This window comes from Cataglyphis hispanica, chromosome 13, assembly GCF_021464435.1.
Source record: "Cataglyphis hispanica isolate Lineage 1 chromosome 13, ULB_Chis1_1.0, whole genome shotgun sequence".
NCBI classification, from domain to species: Eukaryota; Metazoa; Arthropoda; class Insecta; order Hymenoptera; family Formicidae; genus Cataglyphis; species Cataglyphis hispanica.
This window is the reverse complement of record NC_065966.1, coordinates 2856530-2883935: the sequence shown is the minus strand read 5'-3', so window position 1 is coordinate 2883935 and position 27406 is coordinate 2856530. Positions and strand designations below refer to the sequence as shown.

Genomic DNA, 27406 nt, shown 5'->3' with positions numbered 1-27406 from the left:
ATATTAATTGAGAATTCTTTGGAATATTAATTTAAGAGGCAGAATTCTTTAAAATATTAATAAAACTCTCGTGAACAATGTAGTTAATTAAATTAAATTAGTTAATTAAAGTATGTTTTTAAATTAAATTTATTAATAATGACGTTTATATATCTGACATTTCAAAGCAAGAACTACGCAAATTACAAATAATTTCATGTATGACATACGTACTTTAAAGAATCCGCATTATTTTAAAATATAATAACTGTATATTAAAAAAAAAATTTATTCATACTCAATAATTTTATATAATATTTCAAGTCTTTCACATTACATTTTATGTGTCCTCTTTTTTTCATTTTTAAAAAATCGTTTAGAGCAAAGACACATACTTTTTTATTTAACTCGAATTATACGTTAAAATAAAAGCTAATATATTGCAGATACAAATTAGTATGTTACAGATGTGTTACTAAACAAAATGTAATTACAGTCAAACTAAATTGCAACTATTCATCTGGCCATGCATAGGACGCAAGAAAATGTATTGCGTGACCTACATACCTGACATTCATGGTCTTCGTAATCGTGTCACGTGTACACTAGAGATGCGACCGCCGATTTTATCGATTATATATTTTACCCTCTTTTTTTCTATTTAAATATTTACTTAAAAATTAACGCTATTTAAATTATCTTGATCCAAATATAATAATTATAGAAAATATATACTTGCTTGCGTAAATATAATCCAAATTCTACATTTTATAATGACGACTTATTTTAGAGAGAAATTTTTTGTTTTTTCTTTCTAATACTTATTTGAAGAAGAAGCTTTAAATGACAGTTTTAGATAATTATTTTAAATACAATTTTCGTTTCTAATTATGTGTGCGCGTTGTAGATTCTCATTTTATTTGTCGCGGACTGTACTAGACGAGACTAGATAATAACTTCGAACACGATAGAATCAGGAAATCGTACATCCGTACAGTTCCATTATGGACTGAACTATGGTTTCCCTAATGCTGGATTGTAATATACAAGTACATTCGCAAATGTACGATACGATTTACTGCATTGCATTTAGCAGGAATAATTGCACATCAAATATTATATGCATATTACATAGCTCTATATGAAATGTCGCTTTTATAAATAGAAGCAACTGCAGAGAATCCGAAATTATTACAATATAATTAAAGACATATAATTCAGTTTAATTATAAGCTGCGTTAACATTATATGAATATATTGGTGTAAAATAACGTAATATACGAGGGAAAGATTGGATTTTAATCTTGCATATTAGCGATTGCAATATTTGATCATTATCTTGATATCATCCGATATGTTAGCCTGTAGTCGCATGATAACAGATAATAACTTTAGTAGTTATTCAGGAAACTGAACTTCGCTGTATCCGCAACATCGAAGTAATCGCGGAATAATCTAATAAACAGAGATGTAATATCGCAACAACGTTCTCTTCAAAAATGTAATACTTTATGTAATAAAATATATTTTATGAAAAATATGAAAATCGAAAAAAAATTTTCCTAGCAGATATCTCAAAATCTATAAGTTTTATTCAGAATTCAGTTTACTAATTAGAAAACTAAGCTTAAAGCTTCATTAGCGTATTACCTGCTACTTAATTATTGTATACTGAACATCTACAAAATAACTAGAGGATAGGATTTGAGCTATTTTTTATAATGAGACTGAATAGAGCAGCTTGTTTTGTTACATTCGTACAAAATCGATTTGCTACAGAATTATATAGTGGCGATTATCCGTGCATCGATATAACGTAGGTACATCGTAAATTTGACGCATAAATTAGAGGTAAAAATAACTATTCCCCTGACATCGATTGTATAATCATGTCGTGCCTATGGGAAAACGCTGCGACGCGGTCAATGCGATTACAACATCGTAAGGTCGTTCCGTCCTAGAAATGGGATCAGATCGTTACAATACGTCTGAGAAGCACAAGGATGTAAGTTTCAAAGAGCTTAACTTCTTAAAGGAAACATTCTCTCAGCAAAATGTAAAATTAAAGCTCCGCGCTTTCAAATTAAATTTAAAATTATTTAAGTGTGTATATAAATTTAGCTGTGATTGAAAATTTTTACGTAAAATTACGCAGGTTTTTACACAATTTTACTGCCCGGAAAATTTTTTAAAATACAATTTGTGTTATTCAAAAATGGATATTTTATATTTATTTTATATTACAACTCGATGTCGAATGGTTTGCTTTTTTTTTGCATATCGCCATGTTTTAAATCAACACGAGTTTGATCCCATCTCTACGGCGTGGCGTTCTCGCTTTAATGCAGATACGACGTCACATCGTACGCACGCGACAAGGACTCACGTGCCATGACCTAGATTGGATGCGCGCGCCTCCCGAATCCCTCATCTGCCCCGATTCTCTTCCATAAATGCAATCGCCGACATTAGTGACGTATAACTACAATATTGCGTATTATGACATGTTTAGGACAATACGATTACATGCGACATACTTAAGAAAATCTCTGATGATTGTATCTCAATAATGTCTCTTAAAGATGCCCGAACATTTTTTCATTGCAAATCTGCGTAAATATGCGATGTATATCAACTCTATACAATGCGTGATCTGGACGCTCTTTTAAATAATTGTGTTGTAATATGCGAAAACGCATCATATTCATAGAAAAATATATATGAAAAAAAAAAAAAAAAATATTTTCTCCCGATAATTTTTTTTTTATCGCACTACTTTTTATCATAGAGCATTTTATTGAGAAACTTATTAAAATGTGAACACGAATTTAAAATGCGTAGCGTAAAAAGAAATATAAATGTATGTTTGAATTATTTTATTTGCTCTGAAAATGGAAAATTACTCTTTTTTCTTGCATCAATATTATCTGGTAGTTCTAACGAAATTATACCGTTAATTTACACTTGTATTTAAAATTCTCATATTTTCATGTGCACCTTACATATGGAATACGTTCCGCTATTCAAAATTATAATTCAAACATTTCTTTGTACTATTACAATTGAAGAAGTTAATTAGCTGTTTTAAAACATGCTGTGAATATACATATAGGTCAAGATAAATAATATTGAAATAAATAAAAAAATAGAGAATAAAAATATTAAATATATATCGAATCATTTTAAAGGATATCTGGTGCGCAAGTAATTAAAAATTATTTACGGGTTTTTATATTTTCCAATTCATCATTAATATTCATCCTTAATTGCTTCTCGATTCTCCAACAAAATTTCAATGGAATATCTAAAGCAATGCGCGACATATTATTGAGGCGCAAAAGTTTGTCAACAACTGTTGTTGTCAGGAACTGGTCAGCAATTGTTGTCAACTATTTGTTACGTGACATTTTGTTGTGACATATATTTTTCATGTCATAACAAAATTGCAAAATTGTCTCATAGATGCTCAAATTATTTTACATCTTATAGTTTTTATCAAGCTATGCCATACGCATATTTACGATGCGATTATGTTTGCCGTGATCGATTTGATACAGATAAAAAATTGATAGCTAGATGGTTGAATATTTTTTTTTTTTTTTATAACGCGCTTGTAAAAAGGATTTACGGTTAAAGGGAACTGATGGTTGTAACTAAAAGCCAATAACTAAAGAAAAACATTTGCCTGGAAAGACTTTTCCGCTACTTACAAATTTTCATTTAAGTTTTCGAGCGTGCATAGCACGACTTAAAGATGATACTTTAATAAGATCATGCTGCCCTCAAGAGAAACTGCTCGTACAAAGACATTGAAAAGTTTTTAAAGGCGCAAATATATATATATATATATATATATATATATATATATATATATATATAGTAAAATTATAAAACTTTCGTTCCGTTCCCTTTTACAATTTTATTATTTGTGCGTTTATATGACCAAAACATCGTCGAAAATAAGGAATATGTCAAAAGTTGTAAAATTTTTTAAGCATCTTGTTCCTTCTGTGACGATTTATTTGAAATACATATGCACACTAGCCGTATTTATGTACTTACTTGTGTATACAGGATGATCAAGGTGTTCTCTTTGACGAACAATTAATTAGCTAAATTACAAATTAACTCAAAAATATAAAAAAAAATTATTATTTATTTATTCCATTATTTATATAAACTTCTAAATTTTGTTAAATAGTCACATTTAATATACAAATTATAAATCTCAATACAAAAATTAAATTTATTTAAATTTATTTAATTTATTTTAAAAATTAAATTAATAATAAATTAAAATTAAAAATAAAATTTGAATTGAAAGAAGAATTAAGTTTTGTTTTTGTACTTTTAAAGCTTATTTTTTTCGAGAATAATGTATTTAATTTTCAAGCTTTATAACTTATAGAAATTATTAATTTTTTCATTATTTTTGCCTCAAAAACTCTATTTCAGGTATAAATTATTTCAATAAAAATTATTTAGGCATAATAATTTTAACGTTAATCTGAAATCTTTAGAAAGAGCAATTGTGGGTAATTGAACTAGAGATACGTATATCGTGATAATAGTCTTTAATGGGTTAAAGCGGGTGCACACAAGTCTCGGTGAAGGACGCCGGAGTGTCGGCTGAGTTTCTTTGAAACTTCTTCTCCCACTCGTTAGCGCCATTACTCAGGCAGATTGTCGTCACGTAAGGTGGAATGAGCAAAGTCGTCCCCCGGGGAGACGCGCCGGCGCCGCGGTTATTAAAATTATAAATTACGCGCGCATTTCAGGCCCGCAAAACGACCGCGAAATTTACGCCGCGACCATTTCGCAAATTCCCCGCCGCACTGTCGACGTTAACCGCTATATAACTGGCGTGCAAGCCGCTTCACCAAAACATTACATTCGCTATTATGTTCGTTGTTGAAAGTATGCATATGTATATCAACATATCGTCACGAGCAAAGAACCATCAATCATGCAAAAGTAATAATTTGACTCACCGTTGTCGACTCGCCATCCCTGCTGTCATCCTTCCGTTTTCACTGGACACTCGCGTCGCGTTCGCGGCAAGATGACACTAATTAATTGACAACGATTTTTCGGACGCATTGTGAAGGTGCGCGAGCAAATAACGCGGGAAACTCTTGATAGCAACGCGACGCGCGATCAAGTTCACGTGGGTCGCGTCGTTTAACCTCACTCGCCGGCCCCACTACGAATATCGAAGATGGACACACCGTTAATTCCGATTGCGCACGTTCATTGGCATCGTGTAGCTCATCCGTAACTCGTTTCGACACTCTCGATACTCGTTCGATCGCGGCATTCACATTCCCGATTCGGAGAAATATGTACGAAATACGAAGAGATCGGTACTGCGAGACGCTTCGCGACGGGTAGCGTGACGTAATGTAATGAACTTCACGCCAGGTGACCGCGCGGCGTACATGTCACTACGCGAGTCATACAACATGCAATACATCGAAGCGCGCCGAATATCGGAGAGCATGCCGTTAATTTTGATCGCGCGAGTTAATTAACGCGTCACGTAGTTCGTTTCGACACTCCCGATACTCGTTCGACCACGGCATTTGCTCCCGGTCCGGAAAAATGAGATACGGAAATATCACGAGGACGGTTCGAGACGTAATAAACTACGCTAGAGGTGATTGTGTCACATACGTCACTGAACTAGTCAAACAAAAAGCATTGACGCGTACCGCGTCGCTCTCGACAACATCGTTATTGTTGTTGTCTTTTTTTCAACAATCTCGCATTCTTTTACAAGCTCAATCCCGTGTATATACATATAAGGTAATATAATTTAATCTCTTTCGTAATTTTTGATATGAATTTATCAAAACCTAAAAATACTGTGTTCAAGATATGAAAAATTAATATCTTACAATCGATTGTCGTGTACTTTGATGTAATCTTTTCATTTGAATCATTAAATTGTTAACTCGTACTTTGATTTAATAGTATAAAGAGAGAAAGATGGTTTTATTTGTTGTACCGCGATACGCAATAAAAATTAGTTAGTTTTTATTGTACAATTAATTAATCTTTTTCTCTCTCTTTCTAACCTTTTCATACGCATATACTTGTTACATGTACGATACATTTTCTATGAAAAATAAATGATATCTGCGCGAGTATTTTTTCGTATATAATTGTTTCGGTGTTTGAATTTCAATTTACATTACAATCAAAGAATATTGATACTAGATTCATATCTATTATTATTCCAACATGCTACGAAATAAATAAACTTATTATTAGACAATATATATATATATATATATATATATATATATATTCGATCTAGATATAACACAATATAAATATTAAAAAATACTTTTAAAAAATATATTAATAATTCGACAATTTTTTCATAATCATTGTTATATCTTTTTATAAAGAAATAAATATCAATATTTACGCTATTATTCGATATATTAATTAATCGACGCTTAGAGTAAAATGTGCTAAATAGAATTACGAAAGAAATTTGGAACATTTCTAGTCATTGTTTCGACGAAGGGAACAAGTGGAAGAGGCGCATTGAGTTTGAAGAAACACGCGAGAGTGCAAGCGAGAGAAGCGTGACAAAAGGATCAACAAAAGATGGTAGAATCGTCAGTTCCTTTGAAAGGTAAACGCTATCGTTTATTTCTCTCTCTCTCTCTCTTTCGCGCGGATGAAGTGAATTCCTCCATCAACGGGTGCGAAACGCGGAAACTACTGAAAACTTAGGGCCCGTGCGATGCAGCGCAGGCTTAACTTGGGGGGGAAACAAGCGTCGAAGTTTTGGTTAAATACAAAATATAATAATGCCATGGGCCGTGCTAATGGCGCGCGGCGCCGAGCCATAGAAAACTTGCTCTGTACTATCTAAGTTTAAATGCAAATCTTAGCCCTCTCTCTCTCTTTCTCTCTTCATCTGCTTTCGTCGTCGAAGCACGTTCCAACGTGCAAAGTTCTGGTCGATATGCAAAAACGAGATTTCTCTGAATCAATCGTATTGTAACTCAATAGTAATGTCACGCTAATTTATCGTATTCATAGTCAATTAGGAAAACTCGAATATTCATGAGGCACGATCTTGATTTGCATCGATTTGATACGTTATAAATATCATTTTCGACAGTTTATTATTTTAAGATTAAGAAAATATCGACTCACAAATTGTTACGTCAGATCTCTTAATATCTCAAATTGTATTTGCTTAAAAAATTATCTTCCTTTTTTTATTCTTATTAACAATTTTAGGAACATAGATGCATTATGTATGATTTTTAGATTTTTAAATTTTACTCAAATATAAGATACAATAAAATCGTTAATAATCGCCGATCCAACTTCATGAAGAACTTTCTCTGTTCTAAACAGAATGGAATTTAACATTAGTCTCTTAAGCCGAATTCCCATCGGTCAGGACGATTCGTTCCATCCGATTGTTTCTTATCCCTCGAGAAGTGCTTGATAAATAATGTTCGATTAAAGGCTTACACGGCATATATACGTAGTAGAGTCAGCAAACCACTAATGGATAACACTGGATCGCAAGTTCTTTTTTGTACAAAAACCAACTATGTTTTCGCTGATACACAATTCGTTCTGCTTTCCGTTCGCGTTTTATTGTATACTGCTAACGTGAATCAATCGCAGGAATCCTTGTTTTTTGCTGCACCGTCTACATAGTTCTTTTAAATCGATTACGTTACAAGCATTTACATCGTATTGCATTATCAACAGACTTTTTTTAAATTCTCTTTTATATGATTTACACAAGATATTACTAAAATGTTAGAACAGATTTTAGAAAAGAATATTTTTGCGCCAAAACAAGAAAATAAATTCTTAGAAAAAATGTCTTTTAATTATAAATTATATCTAAAAAGACTACATTATATAATATTTTTTTTTTTATGAATGACATAATATGTTTCTAATATATTGTAATTTTAAATTTAATATCTTAATCAATCTGAAGCAGACGACTCGTTATATTGCTTCTCTTAAATTGTTATGAAAATGATGCATCATTCAGTCGCACATTATCGAGAAATTTCAATCAAGCTATTAATTATACACGCACAGCTAAAACTATTGCTGTCCAATTATTCTTCGAGAGACTCGCCGGAAACTCATACAAATTATTGTGCGCGTGAGCACTTGACGCGCCGATCATTATTTCGCATCGTCGGGAAAAATTAATCGATCATCCAACGATGATGGGAAATTCCGTGATGCGAGTGGCTGATCCGACCTAGTTACGAGCACCTCCGTTGTCAGATTTCGAAACAGGACGGATTAAGTAGAAATTGTCAGTTTAATAACCACTTCGGTTTCAAGTCAATATTTTTTGATGTTCAGCATTCTATCAACAGATCATTTTACAATAACATGGCGCAAGCAGAATAATTTTCAACTGTATTATCATTTTTATTGCTTATTAGATTGAATTATTTAACGATTTGTGAAACAAAAAAAAATCTTGTAATATAAAATAAATAAGTACTCTAATTTTGCACATATAATTTGACGTATGAAAAAATTTCGAGATATAATAGCAACATAAACTTAAATTATCGCGGTCCAATTACTTTTAATTCATATATTAACAGTATATCTGTATATTTTTCTTTCATCTAAAGTGTATACCATTATTTTAATATTTTTTAAACTGACATTTGCATAATTATTCGCATATTAATTTATAAAGTACTTTTTATTTTATTTTATCTCGCATCGTGGTCATTCTTTAATTTTATTTAAACTGTACATGTGTAAAATTGTACACACATTATACATGGGAATATGCATTAAAAAAATGCGCTCAATGTGCCCATCCTCGTGTGAACGGCGTTCCACATACGGGGTGAAAGCTCTCGATTTTAGAAGATTTCAGCCCGCCAATCCGGGATTTCACGGAGATTAACAAACACACATTCGCGCTGATATTAATACGATGCCAGGAAACTGACACTGCTACAGTATGCATAAGATTCAAATTCGTGTGGTGGACTTTGCGTCGGCGGCGTATCGCCGTTTTTACACACGGGTTTTTGTAAATAGCTTTTGCGAGACGCGAGTTTAGCGAATGTTCGTCGTGTGTGCGCATTTGCATATGCGTGTGATGCGCATCACACACGAAGAGATTCGGTTGTACGTATGTTAACCGCAGGCAACGGAGGATGTTGGAAAATATTTGGAGTTTTCGCGATAATATTTTGTCGATTTATGTACATACACGTATACTGCTATTAAACTGCTAGCAAAGTTACGTGTATTAAATTTGTCACGGGAAAGTTATTTGGCTAATCGCAAGTGCTAATTAATGTAATTATGTTGATGTTTTCCGCGCATGATGAACTTAAATCTTGTTACATTATGCAAATTATTCACGCAACGTGTCATATATGCATTATGATCTGGCAACATGACAAATATATTTCCAATTGCGCTTATCAAATTCGTATATAAATGGACGGAAGGATGCTAGCGAAGCGAATAATTATTATTGGGAGAATAGCCGACGTAATCGCACACACCAGGCTTCGATAAAATTAACGATATAAATATTATGACATGAATGATAATGTTCAATTGATGCCGAGATAAGCTCGCTGCTACGTGGCAATTGTTGGTAATAAATGCATAATTATATGCGCAAAATATCAGAAATTATAACGTACTAATTTATATAGAATCTTTTATCTCTAAAATCATCAAATGTTAGTAATTCTTTGATCACTGTTATTTAATCATTATCTTTCTTGTATCGAATCAAGCATACACACACACACACACACACACACACACACACACACACTAATTTTTCATTATGTTTAATAAGACAATATGCAGTAATGCATTAATTTTAAAAAACAGAGGATGGAAAGAAAAATTATATTTAGAAAAATTACATAATACAGAAGTTTAAAATGGTAATCATTTAAAGAATCTTGAATCTAACAAGAGAATCTCAATTAAATAAACTAACTTAATTAAGACTTTTCTCTCTCTCTCTCTCTCTTTTTAAATGCACTAGAAGAAAAAAATTATATTATACTAATGAATGCATTTAATAAAAAATATGTTCGATAATTACCGTGTTTAAATAAATTTAAAATTGGTATTATAATTAATTATTGTTAAGTTAAAATAATGGTTGTTTATTATCGGTCGCAATTTTTTAACTCTTGGTATAACAACATGCCAAAAAACAATCTGTTATTGCAAGATCTATATGAAATTATTTGAAGAAAGAAAGAATTTTGGTTTATTATTTTCGAGACTTTATTCTTGAAACTTTAAGTCTGCAAAGACTTTTTAAGGAAGCATATTTAAACATTTAATTACTGGCTTTTGACGCAACAAGAACGAATTTACTGAATTAATCAACTTGTCGTTAAACGAGCAAAAGTGGGATAATAAGTACGACTTCTTTTCGTATTTCGCGTTTTTTCCGATGTCGTGCACAGACATTTAATTATATCGTTCTCCATTCGAGTCGCGCTGCTATTCGGCACAATTCAAAGTAGTATCGAGGAACTTCTTCACGGCGGTATGTCGCTTGATTCCAATCCCCCAGTCCAATCGAAGTACATAGTCTACTTCGGAATTGTTTTATTTTTCCTCGCTTTTTCTTTCATTGCGAAACGATCAGAATCAGCTATAGGAAGATAAAGGCGAATTCGTAGACGTCGAAGTCATTGGATTTTCTTTCAAACGATACTGCAGTTCGAATCGTTTACACTCGTAATCGAGCGCAAGAATTCACGATGTGTATATTCAAGTTGTGTTTAAATTTTCTTTCTTTATAATTCTCTTTCTTTCACTGCACAATTTCTTTCTCTTGTTCGTCATTCACGGAAGAAGAAATAATACGGGGTAATTTTAATTCGGCGCGTCACTCTTTTGTCTCTACTTTTCATGAATGGACCGCACCGTCTACAGATGGCCATTTAATTTTTCCGCGCGTCATATTTTGCATAATGAACTCTTCAGTGTTGCGTTGCGTCTTCTTCATTCGTGTGGCGAGCAAAAAGAGCGATAATTGCATGTGCTAATCACCGTCTGTTTTGAATTTTATTTTGAAACGAATTCTTCTTTCCACGCGCGTAATCTCGTGTCGGAATATCCCATCTTAATTACTTCCCACCGCGCTTCGGATTACATTACAACCGTAGTATTTAAAAGTGTCGCGTTATTGTCTATTTCAGATGCATCGACGAGATATCACGAGACGCGAAATTGTTAGTCAAATCGACGTTGACAATATGCGTTGCTTTTAAAGCGTTATTGAAAAACTTTTGTGCAGCTTGCTGATATTCCGAATCGCGAGCGTAACAGAATATGGAAGCCCGGAATGTCCCTCGGGCAGTTTATCGTCAAGTGTTTCCGATCGATTTCTTTATCAAACCGCGACGCTTAAAAAAGAAGAAAGGAACGCAATTAATCGACTTTCAATGGCCCCGCAGATTGCCGGTGTTCTATTTCAGATAGATGATTAATGGAACATTTAATGGCTTCTGTTAGACTAGATCGAAAGATATAAAGCGTGAGCTTTGTTTACGTGAAAAATGGACAATTGAGTCGCATATTGACATAATTGAATATAATTTATAACAAGGGTTATCTACATATAAATTGTTAAAAATATAAAATTTTTTCGAATTGCGCTTTTAAAATTTTTGTGCAAAACTCAGCCATTCCAATAAGTAGCAATGATTGAAATAATATATTTAATCAATTTTCTCGATTTTATACATTGTGATTATCTCGGTTCTATTTCGTACGAGAATTAGACGTTTTATAAGGGCATAAAATTAAGGAGCCATAAAGACGCGAAATGGTTAATTGGAAAGGAAAGCCACTTCTCCGAATGCATCGTAATTTATCCGCCGGATCCTGAATCGGTATCGATGAACTGCCGGATTGCTATTTAGCTGCGGTCGCCAATCCAATCAAGCCGCTACTGGCGCGACATAGGGATGTGAGGATGGTTTCTTTTTTCGTATATATATATATATATATATAAAGTGGTTTTCTTCGTCTTTTTATCGCGGGAACAGATCTTTTGGCTGCGGAATGACGGAAGGACGTCGGAGAATTGCGATCGTACAACTTCACGAAATCTTATAGCTGGTCACGGATCGAGTGCTTCGCAATCCCCGCGTGCGACTCGCCATCTCCCCAACCCCCTCCCGCCACCCCCCCGAGCATACAGACTCTAAGCGCGAAGCCATAAACGTGACGCGAGAAACTTTGGAAACCTCCCGGTTTCTTCGACAAACTCAAAATGCTCTTCTCACCTTTCCATCCCCCAGGAGAGAGACTTCGGGGTACGAATATACTGAACCGATTTGCATTGAACGGCGAGGAAGCGCGACTCTTAATAACTTTAGCATTTGAGCCAACTGATGTTACACACGCGATTGGATGTCCGGATCGCTATAATAATGGAAAAGCCGCACGATCGAGAAGTACGATTGTGTTCCACCAACTCGCGCATATTCCAGCCAAGGATTTTAATATTAGATCTCGAGCGAGATCTGTCTAGGTGAGAGACGCGTCAGCGTCTCATCCGCGAACGTCGTTGAGTGCTGTATGCAAATGTGATGCATAAGTTAGCATAAATAAGGGCTGTTCGTTGACGAGGCTAAAACAACTGATTTTGTATCGAATGTCGGAAGACAAATATAAGAATATACGCTGAAGCTATCTCTCGTTTCAGAAATCTCTCATTTCTCTCAGAATTTTTCAAAGATTTTTTTTTCAACATGAGTTTTTGCACTTTTATTGACAAATTAAAAACTTGACCTCTATATGGAATAACATATTTTGTTTCACTTGATTGTCATTATATAATTCAAATTATACTTTTGTATAAAAAGTTTATAATATGTGTGTCATAATTGCAAACTTATTATATCATCAATTATTACATCAATCATAACTGTCTGATTAATCATTGTTAATTTAAATAAAATTATTTTAGATTTAATTATTTTCATCATATATCAATCACATCTAATTACAGATTAAATCCTAAATCATAATCACTGAGTTAAATATTCAATAGTCGTACTGTGGGTAATAATCAGATTTTTCCAATTATATATATATACTCCTATGATAGACTTTTATCGATTATACACCATTACAATTCGAAATGTGAAATGAGCGCAACCTGAAAACATAATTGAAAATGATAATAATATTCCCGAGCTGCAGCTCTGCCCGCATGCTGAAATTCGTCTTGCGAGCGAGTAAATAAACGCTTTCGGAGTAAACTCGTGTAACTAAAACACGTCAACATCTTATACGAGATAAATTCTCTTGGAATCAACACGCAGCGTAAGATATGTGCAAATTATAATTTTATCATGACGTTCTAATGATTTATAATCGCGGTGCACATTGCATTAATCTTTTTTAATTATTATTATTAACTTCGTGAATAAATTATTCAATAACTGGAAATAATTAGAATATTGTATTAATTGCAAATATTGAATTTTCTTACGAAAAATCAAATATCACAAATACTAGCAGCTTCAAGAATATATTTAAAAGAACTCCAGTCAATAAACTAGTTATAAAAATATCGTGCATGAACTTTTTTTTAGTATTTAAATTTACTTCTATATAAATTATCATTATCTTGATTTTATAGATTTCAGTTCTATTTATTCCGATAATAACGTCTTATAAAATATCACGATATGATTGTGGAATAAAAATATCCTATTTATATAATACTTAAATATATGGATAATAATTTGTCTCTCTTCTGTTTTAAAAAATTATGCGTGTGAAATTTGCATTACTTTATATAGATGAATGTATAGAGTAATCGTTCATTCGTAAACGGTTATTCACCAGTTCAGTTATTCCGTACAGTTACAAGCTCTACGGTTGCAAACAGCACTGAAATGCACTGGATTACATATGAAATCGTATATACGCGTCACGCTCTGTTCAATCTGATCGACCGCATCGGTCGTTGAGATTCAAGCGCATTGTTTTACAGCGTATATAATTACGGAAACAGCTTGCGATCGACGTGATGTACTGTCTATATCGGGTGTCTTTAGAAATACGTCTGCTTTCATCACCTGATGCGTAGAACTGTGATGTTTCTTAAAAAAGAAAGGACTATCCTGATGTAAATTTATTCTTTATTTCATAAACGCGTATTTAAAAAATAGAAAATTGAAAATATAAATTATTATGTATAAATTATCAATATATTAGGAGCAAAACCGTGCGCGTGTGTGTAAAATTTTATATATCTTAAAAATAAATGTGATTGAGAATGAATCAGAGTGAAACGACACGATTGAAAGATATTGTTATAAAAGAAATACGTAGTTTAGGGACATCCTGTACAATGACAAACAGAACGAGGCGCGTTCCGTTTCACCGCTACGGTTGCACGCCCGAGCGCATATTAAACTGTTACAAAGTAAAATTAGTTTGATTAATTCAAGTTGTCGGTGGACAGTGGAGCTTTGTCACCGATCCGACGACCCGATACGTTTTGTCACGCTTGGGAAAATCAGGACGCATGAGGAAATAATGCACCATCATTTTTGCTACAAATTACCCTTGTCGAATCATGCGGCACTAATCCGGTTCATTGGGCTAATAAAATCCACTTTGGAGACGTGTGATGCGATCATAGATAAACGAGAGGGAAGATGGATGATTGCTCAAACTTTATTTTGTTTATCGTCTTTTTGTAGCGCGAATTTAAAATATAATAGATACTCGAGAAACAGCTTGAAGAAATGCAAGCATTAAAACGGTTCTTTTAGCAGTAGAATTAACTTCGAATCCGTGAAAGCTTCACGAGATTGATGTGATAGAATTTCAATAAGAGTTGTTTTAACGCTTTATTTGCTATGTTTATTTTTCACGTTTTCCGTATGAAATCTATCGATTTTCATTCCCTCGCAATCCTGTTTTTGTTATTGTAGGCTGCGAAAATTCGCCAATAATTAAAACGTTACTGGTCGCGTGCAACAGCCTGTTGCAAAATTTAGTAACAAACATTGCAGTATTGTTGAAATTCAGCTGTCAATCTTGTGAAAAATTTCGGTTAAGAAGTTGCTGCAGCGAGTGATTAAATAATTTATTAAATATATAAAAAATAATGGAGAATTAATTTATTAAGAGAGAGAAAGCGAGAGAGAGAGAAAGAGGGGGAGAGAGACTCGAATTACTTTTCTATAATTTATAAAAGAAAAAGCCTACAAGATATACATAAATCATAATCTTTAATGTTATTTAAAAGAGAATTAATTAACGTTGAACGTTTGTAAAATATATTGCAAGGAATTTATTCTTATAAAATGTATATACTAATAGATAAATTTAACCGGGATAAGCGGCGCAGACGCTTGAAGAACTCGCGATCGACCTTCGGTTCGGGATGAAAAAGGGCTAACTGTCACCTGCGCCATTGTAGTATCGATTTAAATATAAAAACGATACCGGCGAAAAGATATACGAGAGGCTTCGGTATCTTGACAGTCTTCTTCCTTTTTTCATTTTTAAGCTCATCGTGCCGCGATCCTACGGTCGGAGGGGTTTGTCCCATGAACCTCGAGATTCCTCTCTTTTCCTTTAAGCCGCCCGTATTCTCGCACCCTCCTCGTGTCTTGGCCGATATACAAGAAACGTCTGCGAGTCGATTTATTTCCGGCGGGACGAAGGGAGACATGGTGACTGAAGAAAATATAGTATCGAGAAAGAACGTAAACAACACACGTGCTAGTATATACATACACACACATTCAGGATTTATAAAATATATTATTTTATCGAGAATAAATTTAAAATTTCAATCTTAAGCATTATTTTAATAATACATTATTCTTTGATTCTCGATAATATATGAATATTTCAATATTTTTTATCTTATTTTTTACATATGACACACAAAAAAATTTACTTTTTTAATAGCTAAAAATTAATTTTTAATCATTTAGAACTTGAAAGCTATTAGGTTCTTGTTGCTTTTTTTCAGAAAACAGATCCAAATAGATCAAAGAATCATTATAGTCTCGATTCGCCTGGAATGCCCTATATATAAAATTACCGATAACAACAAGTCAACGTGTATTTAAACGAGATGCCAAATCGATGAGAAGCAGATTCCCGCGTTTTAATTAAATTCCTTTTGCCCAGACACTGCAACGTGACAATTTATTTAAAAAATTGACATTTCCTACACACACAACTGATTTACTTTGATTTTTAATATTAAAAGTCATCTGCGTTTCCGACACGGCAGATTATCTTAAAATTTCGGAGAATGATACTTGTATGCAAAGCGAAAAATAATGTCAAAAATATTTATCACATCTCAAAATATGGATATCTCTAACCTTTTATACTCTGATATCTCTAATATACGAATGTAAAGATAATATATTATCATGCATTATTGTAAGTATTAAATTTTTTTTTATTACTTTCATCGCGCGAATGGCGGGAATATGTGTTTAAAAGAACTTCATATCGCGAGTGTGTAAGAATTCGGCGTCCGCAATGTCGTAGAATTTAATAAACTCATAAACACAATAACGTGTGCGTGTGGTTTCAACGAGCGGCTTCTCTCTTCGCGTTCTTTTTTCCAAATTGTGATCGTACACGACCCTACTCGGCGCAATTTTTGCCGCCCGTCTCGACGGTGTCAGAAAGAGGCGTCGCGACGGTAAGCGCCGTCGAAAGTCGTAAAAATGCAAATGCACATATTTCCGGGAAAAATTGCCAGCTGTTGGACGACAGCCCCAAAACTAGCCCAAAAGCCGATGAATTTTCCGGCCTCTCTGTGCCGTCTTAAAATTTATGTGCCTCGAGGATCTTGAGTCGCGCTCCTCAATTTGCAAAGATGTATGTTATATAGACGAAAAATGTAACATTTTCGATAAAGCACTTGGAAACAGTACGAGTGAATATGTACTTGGCTAATCTATATATCTCTCAACTTCATAAAGTATGCAAGAGAGTTTCCGAATACGACTAGTAAACCGAGTTTGAGCAGTTGAATATATTTGGTGGGCGGACTTTCTCTCCATTGCTACGTGATCGATGAGGTAACAGAAACGAAGTGTATAACTGTGGAAAAAAACACGTTTTACGTTTTCGCTTCTTTTTTTTTTTTTTTTTTTTTTTTCGAAAATTACCCGCTATTAGACAGCTTACGGTACGGTAATTTATTCTCTTGCTACTAATTACTGCAACACTTTCTAAAAATACTGACGTTTTCGTTACGTTAACAAATGCATAAGTCACGTTTGTGTGTTGGGGACGTCCGGTAAACGGTGTCTAATAAACGAAAATTTATCCTCGCGCGACGCACCCCGTTGCTTTATTTACCGTAATTTTGTTCACCGCTGAAACGCATGTGCATGTCATTCGGCTTGCAATTATAACTCACGAATCTTTTGCAGGGTCAGAACCGAGTGAATTTCTTGAATGCAACATACAGTTATATATATTGACACATGACGTTATATACAATTTTTACCAAATATTGAATGCATTAATCTAAAAGATTGCAATTCTAAACTTGTCAAAACGTAAAAATAATCACACGCGCGATGACATATCTGTCAAAATTTTATAATTAAAAAAAGAGAGAAACGTTTATTAATTATAAATTTTTAGTTTTCTTTATTAAAAAGAAGAGTGCGAATAAGATCATTTTTGTGGACGGATCTTTTATTACAGAAAAAGTGCGGCTTTAATTTGCAAATACGTCGGGCTTAAAACCTTCGTGTGTGGCAGCGGTTTTTATCCAATTTTACGCGGCGAATCTTCTCGCTCATGTGAAAAATGCTGATGATATAAATAAACGAATGTTAAATCTAATATATATAAAGAGATATAAGACCATTTGGAACATTGAACTCGTAAAATCCCGCAATTGTTATATATCTCATTGGCGATGTTTTTAATTCGTAAAAAAAACATTCACATAATCCAGCGAGAGGATACTACAGTGAATATATTAATTCTATAAATAATGCGATTTTTCGTTCCTGGAACGACGGATTTAATTTTATGAGTGTAAAAACCGGAAAATTTTTATGAAATAAAATTGAACGAATCTGGAACGAATGTGAATACAATTGCAAAATGGAAATATATTACACAAAAAAGAAAGACTTATAAAATAAATTGATATAAATTAATTAATCATTTAAAAGAAAGTAATAAATATTTTGAAATAAATATATAATTTAAAATTATTACTTGCTGAATATTTTCATCTTCGTTGCATTATTACACGTAATTCTGCTTTAATAAAATTTTCAACAATAATCTTACGTGTTTATGAATGTTTCATAATTTTGATCTTTGATTTTGATTTTTGTAATATATTGGCTAATCGAAAACGATCCAGAAAAACGTAATCGCGTTACAAGTAATAATGATCTGCCGGATATCAATTAAACTTTCTAATTACTTTTGCAACTTGAATAAAGATCTGTATTTATTTAGCTATTATTAGCGATATAAATTATAAGACCAGCGCACGTTGATAATGCGGGCTATCTGTCTCGGACGTTCTGTATAGCTTCATCTTTTTCAAGACTGATATTGATACTGATTAAACTTCCCTTAATTTCAAGGGACAGGTATCGAGATCACATTGTATAGCTCTTATATTTATAAGATTGAATAATAAAACAACTTGGCGAAGTTCATTATTGGACGCCTATCAAAGTTTCTTAAGACGAGCAGCATTATTATACACACAGCACGAAGTCTGCACATTTCATATTCACAAATTCCAAATGTTACACATTTATTTTTGTATCAAATAAATAATTTCTTTTTGCTTTCATGTCAATAGCAAAAGCATTTTACACGCAATCGCAACGTTTGGTTATAAAAAGGGAGCATTTTCGAGCGAATAACCGTAAGCGCGATTGTTCGCGCGATGTGACTCCCTCGAAAAGGCAATTGAAATTTTTTGCGGCCTATTCGACAAAGGCCATATTTATTATCTCGTTAATTTTAATTCCCCGGCCACACACATGCCGTGACCCAATATCGCGTACACCTCGACGATAATGATTTACGGCGCTTTTCCGGTACAATAAAGGTAGGGAATGTACATACACATGCATGTGTAGTGGACACGTGGACATTTGGTCGATTTACATTTCTCTTAATTTTGTGCTTGTATATATATATATGTACACATATATACATTTTTTTAAATTATTAAATGTTTTTTTCACTAAGGAAAATATTAAAATTTTATCGAAAAATTGACAATTGAAAAAGAGCTTTTGGGGAATAAAATTTGTAAGAGAGAAAAAGAGAATCAATAATAGAAAAAGATAATAAGAATGACGTTTCACATTCTCTGTAAATAATTTCAAAGCAGCAGAGGCACATTCGCGCGAGAGACTGGAAACTCATTGGTATCGTGAAAGCAAAGTACCAAGGAGCCTTACGTATTTCAAGTATTCGCAGAATTATTGCGGTCACTGTTAAACGAACTCTCTTAGTATTCTCCGCGAGTAGAACCGCATAATCTGAATTCAAGAAGTTGATAATCTGCATCATTGCGTTATATCAATTTGGCAATTGAGTGTTCTCAATGGATATATTAGCATCGTGTATAAATGTATATGAGCAAACTGAACAAACATTCATCTTTATATATAATACGAGTTTTACGAACAAATTAATTAAAGTTAAAGTTAGTTTTGCTAGGCGAATTTTTTGTACAGTTAACCTTTAGAGCTTCTCTACGTGTATCTTTGACCGAATTCTGATCTGACACTCATCAATCAATGTCTATATTACACGGCAAGATCTCCTTATTACCTCAAGGATGAAACTTAGAATTAATGTTCTGTTGGATTAACCCTTGCCTAGCTGTTGTTTATCATAAGGGCGACGAAGCAAGAAGCTGAAGAGCGGCATCGATTTACTCTTCGGATAATAAAAAAGGACAGATAAATACACGCGCGCAAAGAATAAATAAATATAAAGAAGATTAGTATGAAGCGATCTTTTTACGATATCCGATTAATAAGATTTCACGGTGCTATGAAATTGAAACGGCTGGCCTGAAAAAATAAAATCCCGCGCGCATTATGCCGATCGGTATTCAGAGGTGATTCAACCCCGATATTATTTCCACAGGCTTAATCACTAACGGCCGCTCCACCAATAAATCGCCCGTAATTTGCTTTAAGCTTCTCACGGAATTATCTACATCTACCTCCGCCGAAGTTGCTGGATTACCTCGATAACCGACTCTCTCGTGCATATACTGGGAGTTCGCCGCTTTCTTTTCTTCGCAAGTTCTTTGACCAATTTAGAGCCTGTTTTTCTCGAACGAAAATTTAATCGCGTCTTCTTCGTGATTTTTTAATATTAGGAAATTGAGCTGTAAATAGAAATCTTTCTCTAAGAAAAAAAATATTTATTTGATATCGAATGAGGAATAACATTCTTTTATTCATTTGCACTTACGTGTTTTGCGCTCACATCAATTTTGTAAAAATATTTTGTTGCAGATATTGGGAAAATGGTACGTCGTGGAAATACTGGAACACAGACCGGATTCTAAGAAACCAAAAAATGAAAAATATGTCGTTGACACGTGTCCAATCGTCAATTTGAAACAGTTCGACCATGGCAATTTGAGACTATTTTGGAACGAAGAGGCTGGAAATTTGGAATATACCTTTCGAATACCAAATATTGTCGAAAGAAAAGGCTTTTGGCACACTATGTCTGCACAAAACGGTAAGATCTCATTAATATCTCATTTTCGCACAGCTATCTAAACTAGTTAAATATTTTTATTTTACGAGAGAGAGAGAGAGAGAGAGAGAGAGAGAGAGAGAGAAGTGTGTGTTGTGGATGATTTATATAAAGAATAATTGTAACAGTTTCAAGTTACAACTTCTATTAAACAAATCGATTAAAGAGTGAGAATGAACTTTACTTTTTTATATCTTTAATCGAATCTCTCAGCATTTTACTTTTCTTCACGATAAGTTCTAAAGTATCATCGTTTTAATTAGGAGATAAGTTACGCTCGTTGCGTAATTGATTTCTTATGTTACACAGTTAACTGAATTAAAAAGCTCTCATGATAACTGAGATTTTTAATTTTTCAACCATTCTTTAAGAGTTTTATCGATGCTCTCCCAAGAGTCTTTTTAAAGCTGAAGAAATGAAATTGTGAAGAACTTTTTGAGGAAAGATGACGATATCTCTCGTAAAACGCTTGTAAATTTTTAACACGTGATCCACATTGATAGATTTCGAATAGTATTTTCCTTCATCGCTTTTGCGGAAACAAAATTAGAACTCAGCTTTTGCCACGAAGGAATTTTTCAATTTGTTTCAAATTGCGACGGAAACGTGTTGCGCTTTGCGCTGTTGCGCGTTGCATCCTTGTTCCTTTCTCTTTCTCTCTCTTTCTCTTGCGTATTCTGGATTTTATTGACCCATTGTCTATATATCCAAAGAAATACATCAGCCAGCAATTGGACATAAAGAGAATAAACTAGAGAATTATTTTTTTTTCTCTGTAAAAAGTAGTAAAGAAGGAATTGAATAATATTAATGTAATATTATATATAAATTGACAATTGCAACATTTCTCTCCTTTAAATATAATATTTTAAAAAGAACATTGATACACAAGCATTAAAAAATTAAATAACAAAACTTTTTTTTATATAATTTTATCAACAAATAAAATTAATAAAACTGTCGCTTTTTTCTCTTTTGTGTGCGCAAAAGTTTTTATTTTGACAGCGGAAAAACAGATGCGGAATTCAAAGTTTTTTCGAGAATGATTATCATAAACCGATCCAAATAACCGATCACGTCGCACTTGCCGGGTGGATAATCGAAAGTTCTGGGTAACTCCTCGCGGAGGAGTAAATTGGATTAACGATTCGGCCGACTTGATTGTACTCAAAGTTGCGTCGGCATTAGAGACATACCATTAGGCTGCCGACTCTCAGGACAATTCATATTCTGAGTGGATTGTTAAATAAGGACGAGCGTTAAAACAGAAATCCTAATTTCATGGAAAAATTGCGCAATCCAATTATTTATTCTTTAGCAAAATTTGCGTTACGAGTTTCTCGAGAGAAGCAATAAACGCGCAAGCAAACGACGAAGATCAAAGTAATATATAAAATACAAATGAGTTATTCGTTTGATATTTGGACTAACTGATGATAACAATAACGATAAGGATTTCAAAAAAAAGGTAGATCAAAATTAAATTGGTTCAGGTAAAATTATTATTTAGCTCGCTGTTTTATTCAAGCTTGACCTCCTTACTATGTTTACGTTTGCTGGTGGATTAAAAAGTTTATTCAAGAGAAAAAAAGCAGAATATTAATTTAAAATATTAGAATAAAAACACAAAAATAGTGTTATATTTTAAATTTGTTCAACGCTCGTAAATAGTCGATTATGTCAAAGCATAAAACTCGCGTATCTTTTCAGCATATATATCGTACCAAAGAAAAAATATATCATAATGATTTTTTTCGCCATATTTAAATTAATGAAATTGATCACAATAGAGTATTATGAAGATTATTGGGAAGTATCACACTTGTTTTATCGATCATTCGTGCAAAATTCTTGATGATAAATATAAACATACAAACACGAGATATATTAAACGGAATATATCAGAATGAACATTGTATAACGATGCAATTCATTGGAACACGATTTGCTGACGATAATTAAAATCTTAAGCTGCGCCACGGATAACGATCTTAATGAATTCGTGGAATTGTCCGTGTGATTATCGGTTAACCGTCAGTCGAGCTAAGAGATTCAGCCGTCGTAAGCCAGTAAAGTCGAGGCATCCAATTACGAATGCCTGCTGTCGTAAAATGACGCGGAGAACGCGGAAAATTCGTCGCGAGAAGCTCTCGCGAGAAGAAAACGCTCGACGGCGTGGAAAATAATTTTTCAAAAGTCACACGACCATCTGCTCTTTTTAATTTCTTTCTGGCCGACTCTGCAAGTTTCTCCTATTTTTATCTTCCCTCGCGAAGCATCCACCCTCTCTCTGCGGCTTGTCCTTCCTATTCTCCGCTATCGGAGCCAACAGCAAATAGGGGATCCGGTATATAATAACGCCCGAACGAGAACGTACATAATGCGGATTGAGGTTTACGCGAGTTCGTTTCAGTCCGTTTGCTGGAGCATAGTAATCCGAAAACCGAACCAGGTTTCCGGCTGGATAATATGCCTCGGCATCGTGAATCTGCAAATGTATGCTCGATTGATGTATGGACATTTGTAAAATCGCTTGAAACTTTGGGACAGCATCGGGAAATGTCAACATCGAAGTTCGTTCTTGTGTTAATCTTTTACGAATGGATCCTCAATCGAGAAAACTAGAAATGAACGAGGCATAATTACGAAATTTCTAATAAAATTGAAAACCGATCAATTATTAAAATTTCTTTCTTTCTCTATCTCATTTTAATCAACGAATATATGAAACTCAATAGGTACTATTATAGATGTGATCATTTTAAAATAAATTGTCAAACATTAAAGATTTCTTTCTTAATCAATTTGGAATCGATTTTTGTTAGTGAAAATGTAATTAGTCATCGATATTGTTTATACGGTGATTGTTATAATCACCTTTTTTTAAAGCATGAATGCATTTCTATTAAATTATTACAGAATATTTTTAATGTTTTGTATATCAAAAAGTTGTTATTAAAGCCAATTTTGACCTAGTATTTCAATATTGAGACATCAGAGAAATTCCGGCGTAATAGAATTCCTGGAGAGACATCTTTCTAAAGAAGAACTGAGACGCAATAAAAGAATTTTGATATATTTTTAGTGCAAATGTAATAATTGATTATTTTCCTCGCGCACATACAAAAATAGAAATTTTAACTTGTTTACTTTTAATTTTATTTTACTTCAACGTATCGATTATATGTACATTCACCATGCAGGTTAATTAAAATAGAGATATAACGCGTCAAATCGAAAATAAAAAATAATGAATTTTAAATGCGAAATATTCGAAATTAAACAATGGACGTATTTAATAACTCAAAATATAATTTTGATTCTTTACAAAATTTTTAAATTATTATATCTAAAATTTATATCTAGAATTTTTTATCGATATTTTGAATATTTCTAATTACATTTATGCACGTGTTTAATTATACAAAAGAAACAAAATTGTGTTTTTTGCATCTCGAGTCGGATTAACGGAGAAAAGAGAGTCGAAGGTGCAATAAACGCTCGTTTTTTTTTTCGTCTCGGCACAACATAAGCGACTTTATTACAGAAAGTTAAATCAATTCTGTGCATTAGCCGCTCCTTGAACCGGAAGTACTAGGACTCCACGAGGATTCGCCGCAACTGTGTTTTTGCCGTTTTATAGAACGCGCGGAAATGAAAACTTTCCTTTCCGACATCTTCTTCTCACCGAATTTAACTTCCCTCGACTTTAACCGGGAATCTCATCAGAGCTGCAGCTGCCGTATTTTAGGTACTAAAAAGGCAGATCGAGGGTAGTTTTTCGCGATGGAATTTCTAATTTTCATGCAACATACTTTGCGGTTACTAGACGCGACGCTTGACGGGACGATAAAGAGATACTGGAGAAGCTAATATATCGATGTAAGTGCTGTCTTGAGATTGTAAGTTTGATCAAAATTAAAAAAAAAAAAATGAATCTTGTATCTTATATGGTTGATCTAGTTTTTTGATCTAGCATATCTAATTTTCAACTCGTAAATCAACAATATTATGCTTTTCTAGTAAAGCTATATCAATTATATATATATATATATATATATATATATATATATATATATATATATATATATAAGTATATAAAAATATTCTTGATATATGTAGACTTACCCAGAGAAGCAAAATTATTACACGAAAATTTTTATAAAGGAATGATTTTATATAGTTTTTTTTAAACAAAAATATATTTTTTTAAATAATATTGATTAAACTAAAAGATCTCTCTGTATTCTATCACTATATTATAATACTTATGTAGAAGGAAGATTGAAACGTAATTATTAATCGGTTAATTAGTTTGTTAATACATGATTATTAATTCATAGGTAAGGAATGCCATTAATGTATAATTGGTTATACGCGCATGTGAGAGAGTTTACATTGCAATCCAACGCTCAGCCGCTCAATTTGGAGCAACAATGTATAGGAGGGTAGTTGTAGCAAAATGTAATGATAATGTCACGCTATGGGAACAAATTTGAATACTAATCATGATAATGTATCGACTGAAGCGATTACAGCGATGACGTCGCCGGCACATTCGCAGCGTATGTAATTAAGTACGGCGCGTAATTACCATGTCGCTTTAATTTAATTCGTGACTTCCGCGCAATCGGGAAAGGACGTAACGCGGAGGAGATAAATATCTAATTACTCATGGTGCAATTACGTGGATATCATTCGCGATTACGCGTTTTCGATTTTCATTGCCCGTGCCATTCATGTCGCTTTGCTTAACAGCCGGAACAATTCAGTCGCGGTGAATGTCATACGCAACCGTTTCAGTAAATCGTCATTCCGATGAATTGTCAGTGCGCTTTATGGCAATGATCAATACGTCATACATCTATAATGCATGCACGAAACGTCATCGCATTCAGCGACATTTCGATTAGACTCCATGTTTCCTCTCCGATCACGAGAGAAGCGACGAGCGTAAAAAATATTTTATATAGGTATATATATATATATATATATATATATATATATATATATATATATACATTTGGGAGAAGCAGAAAAATACCAAAAAATACAAAATACAAAAAATACAAAAAAATACAAAATACAAAAAAGATTGAATAATTATGATACACGCGATGACTTCTCTCTGTCTTGATTTTTCTCTTGCTGATGAGAAATTTTGATTCCAAAATTGTCAAAGATTTATCAAGATTACGTTAAAAATTAAAACCGGTTAATGATACGGAAGTAGAGTCGCTTTCCCTCTACATGTAAGTCCACTACGCTTCGCTTTGAAATGCGGATGCTTCTAAATGCTGAATGCTATTTCTGGTGAAATATTTCCGACATCGCGACGGTCCTGTGAATACGGAATGCGTGTACATCGCTTATGGTCGCACATAGATTGTACACGTGCTCGTCGTCTCGTCTCCGTATTTGCTTCATAACGTTAAGTGTGCTTTCAACTACGTAATAAGCCGTAATATTACATATTTCCACGTACATTTATATATCTCGCGTTGCGTTACAGACGATCATCGAAATCGTTTAGATCGCCTCGGCGGAGTGGAATCGTAATTAAATCATTGCAATTCTAATTATTCCAGTATTTTATTCGTAAAAATAACATGATTTAATTAAATTTGATTAAATAATATGCCTTTTAAAATTGAAATATATTTGAATTGTAAAATATAGGAAAAAAAACTGACACAAAGAAAACACTTTAAATTTCTTTATGCCATTTACAATGTAAATGATTACATTAGGCAAAACATTGATCGTTTGTATTTCGGTCAGAAGTCAATTTGCTCTCTCCTTGCGTAGATTAAACATTTCTGTAGATTAAACACAGTTTGGAGTTTATATCTTGGGAATCTTCGGGGTGTAGTAGAGACTTATATTTGTCAAAGCAGCGACTTAGTCCATTAAGTGCGTTCAGATAAAAGTGCCAAGTCTGTGATAAATGATACTAAATATAATGGTGTTGTGTACTATTTGTACTCGCTGTGGAAATTGCTAAAGAAAACACTTTAGTTTCTTTGTAATTTCGATACCACTTGTATCAGCTCTTATTGCTTTGCAATTCGTATTCATTACTCGAGGTGTTTTCAGGCACTTTCCAAACACTATAAGAAGATTAATTGAAAGAGAGAAGTTATCGTGTAACATATTATGTATGTAAATATTTTAATATTTCTTGATGAAAATCGTCAGTAATTGAAAGTTTTTATTATTTTTTTTAATATCGTTAATACGTGTGTATTTACATATATACCTATATAGATTCATGTTGTAGAATGTATAGAATATAGATGGGTATCATATCACGTTTCTTCTTTTCGCTATATCAGGATCATTTCCTGTGGAGACAGGAAATTGGAAAGTCAAGCTATCGTTGCTTGCTTGATTCTTCTTTATTGTCGTGCCTTCCTAGCTTGACAATATATCTTAGATATTCTATTTCGAAATGTGAGTCGAAAATATTCGCCTGTCAGTATCATCACTGATACATGTGTCAAATATAATCGGATGTATTCCGGAAAATACTTATTTAAATATTATTGAAAAGATTTCTATTATTGTGACAATTGTACTTTTAACAAAAAAAAAAAAAAATTGCATTTTATCAATTTGT

At 33.2% G+C, this 27406-nt stretch overlaps 1 protein-coding gene across 2 annotated transcripts in view; it reads left to right on the top strand.

Moving 5' to 3' along the window:
- LOC126853978 (uncharacterized) overlaps positions 1 to 27406 on the top strand; it is a 120294-nt gene that overhangs the window by 22499 nt on the left and 70389 nt on the right. For both annotated transcript variants that reach the window (XR_007688050.1, XM_050600283.1), the window contains exon 2: positions 20538 to 20769. Coding sequence is in view for 1 of the 2 variants with exons in the window: in XM_050600283.1 (XP_050456240.1) it covers positions 20538 to 20769 (232 nt within the window). In the remaining variant the exon portion in view is untranslated. The remainder of the gene's footprint in view (positions 1 to 20537; positions 20770 to 27406) is intronic.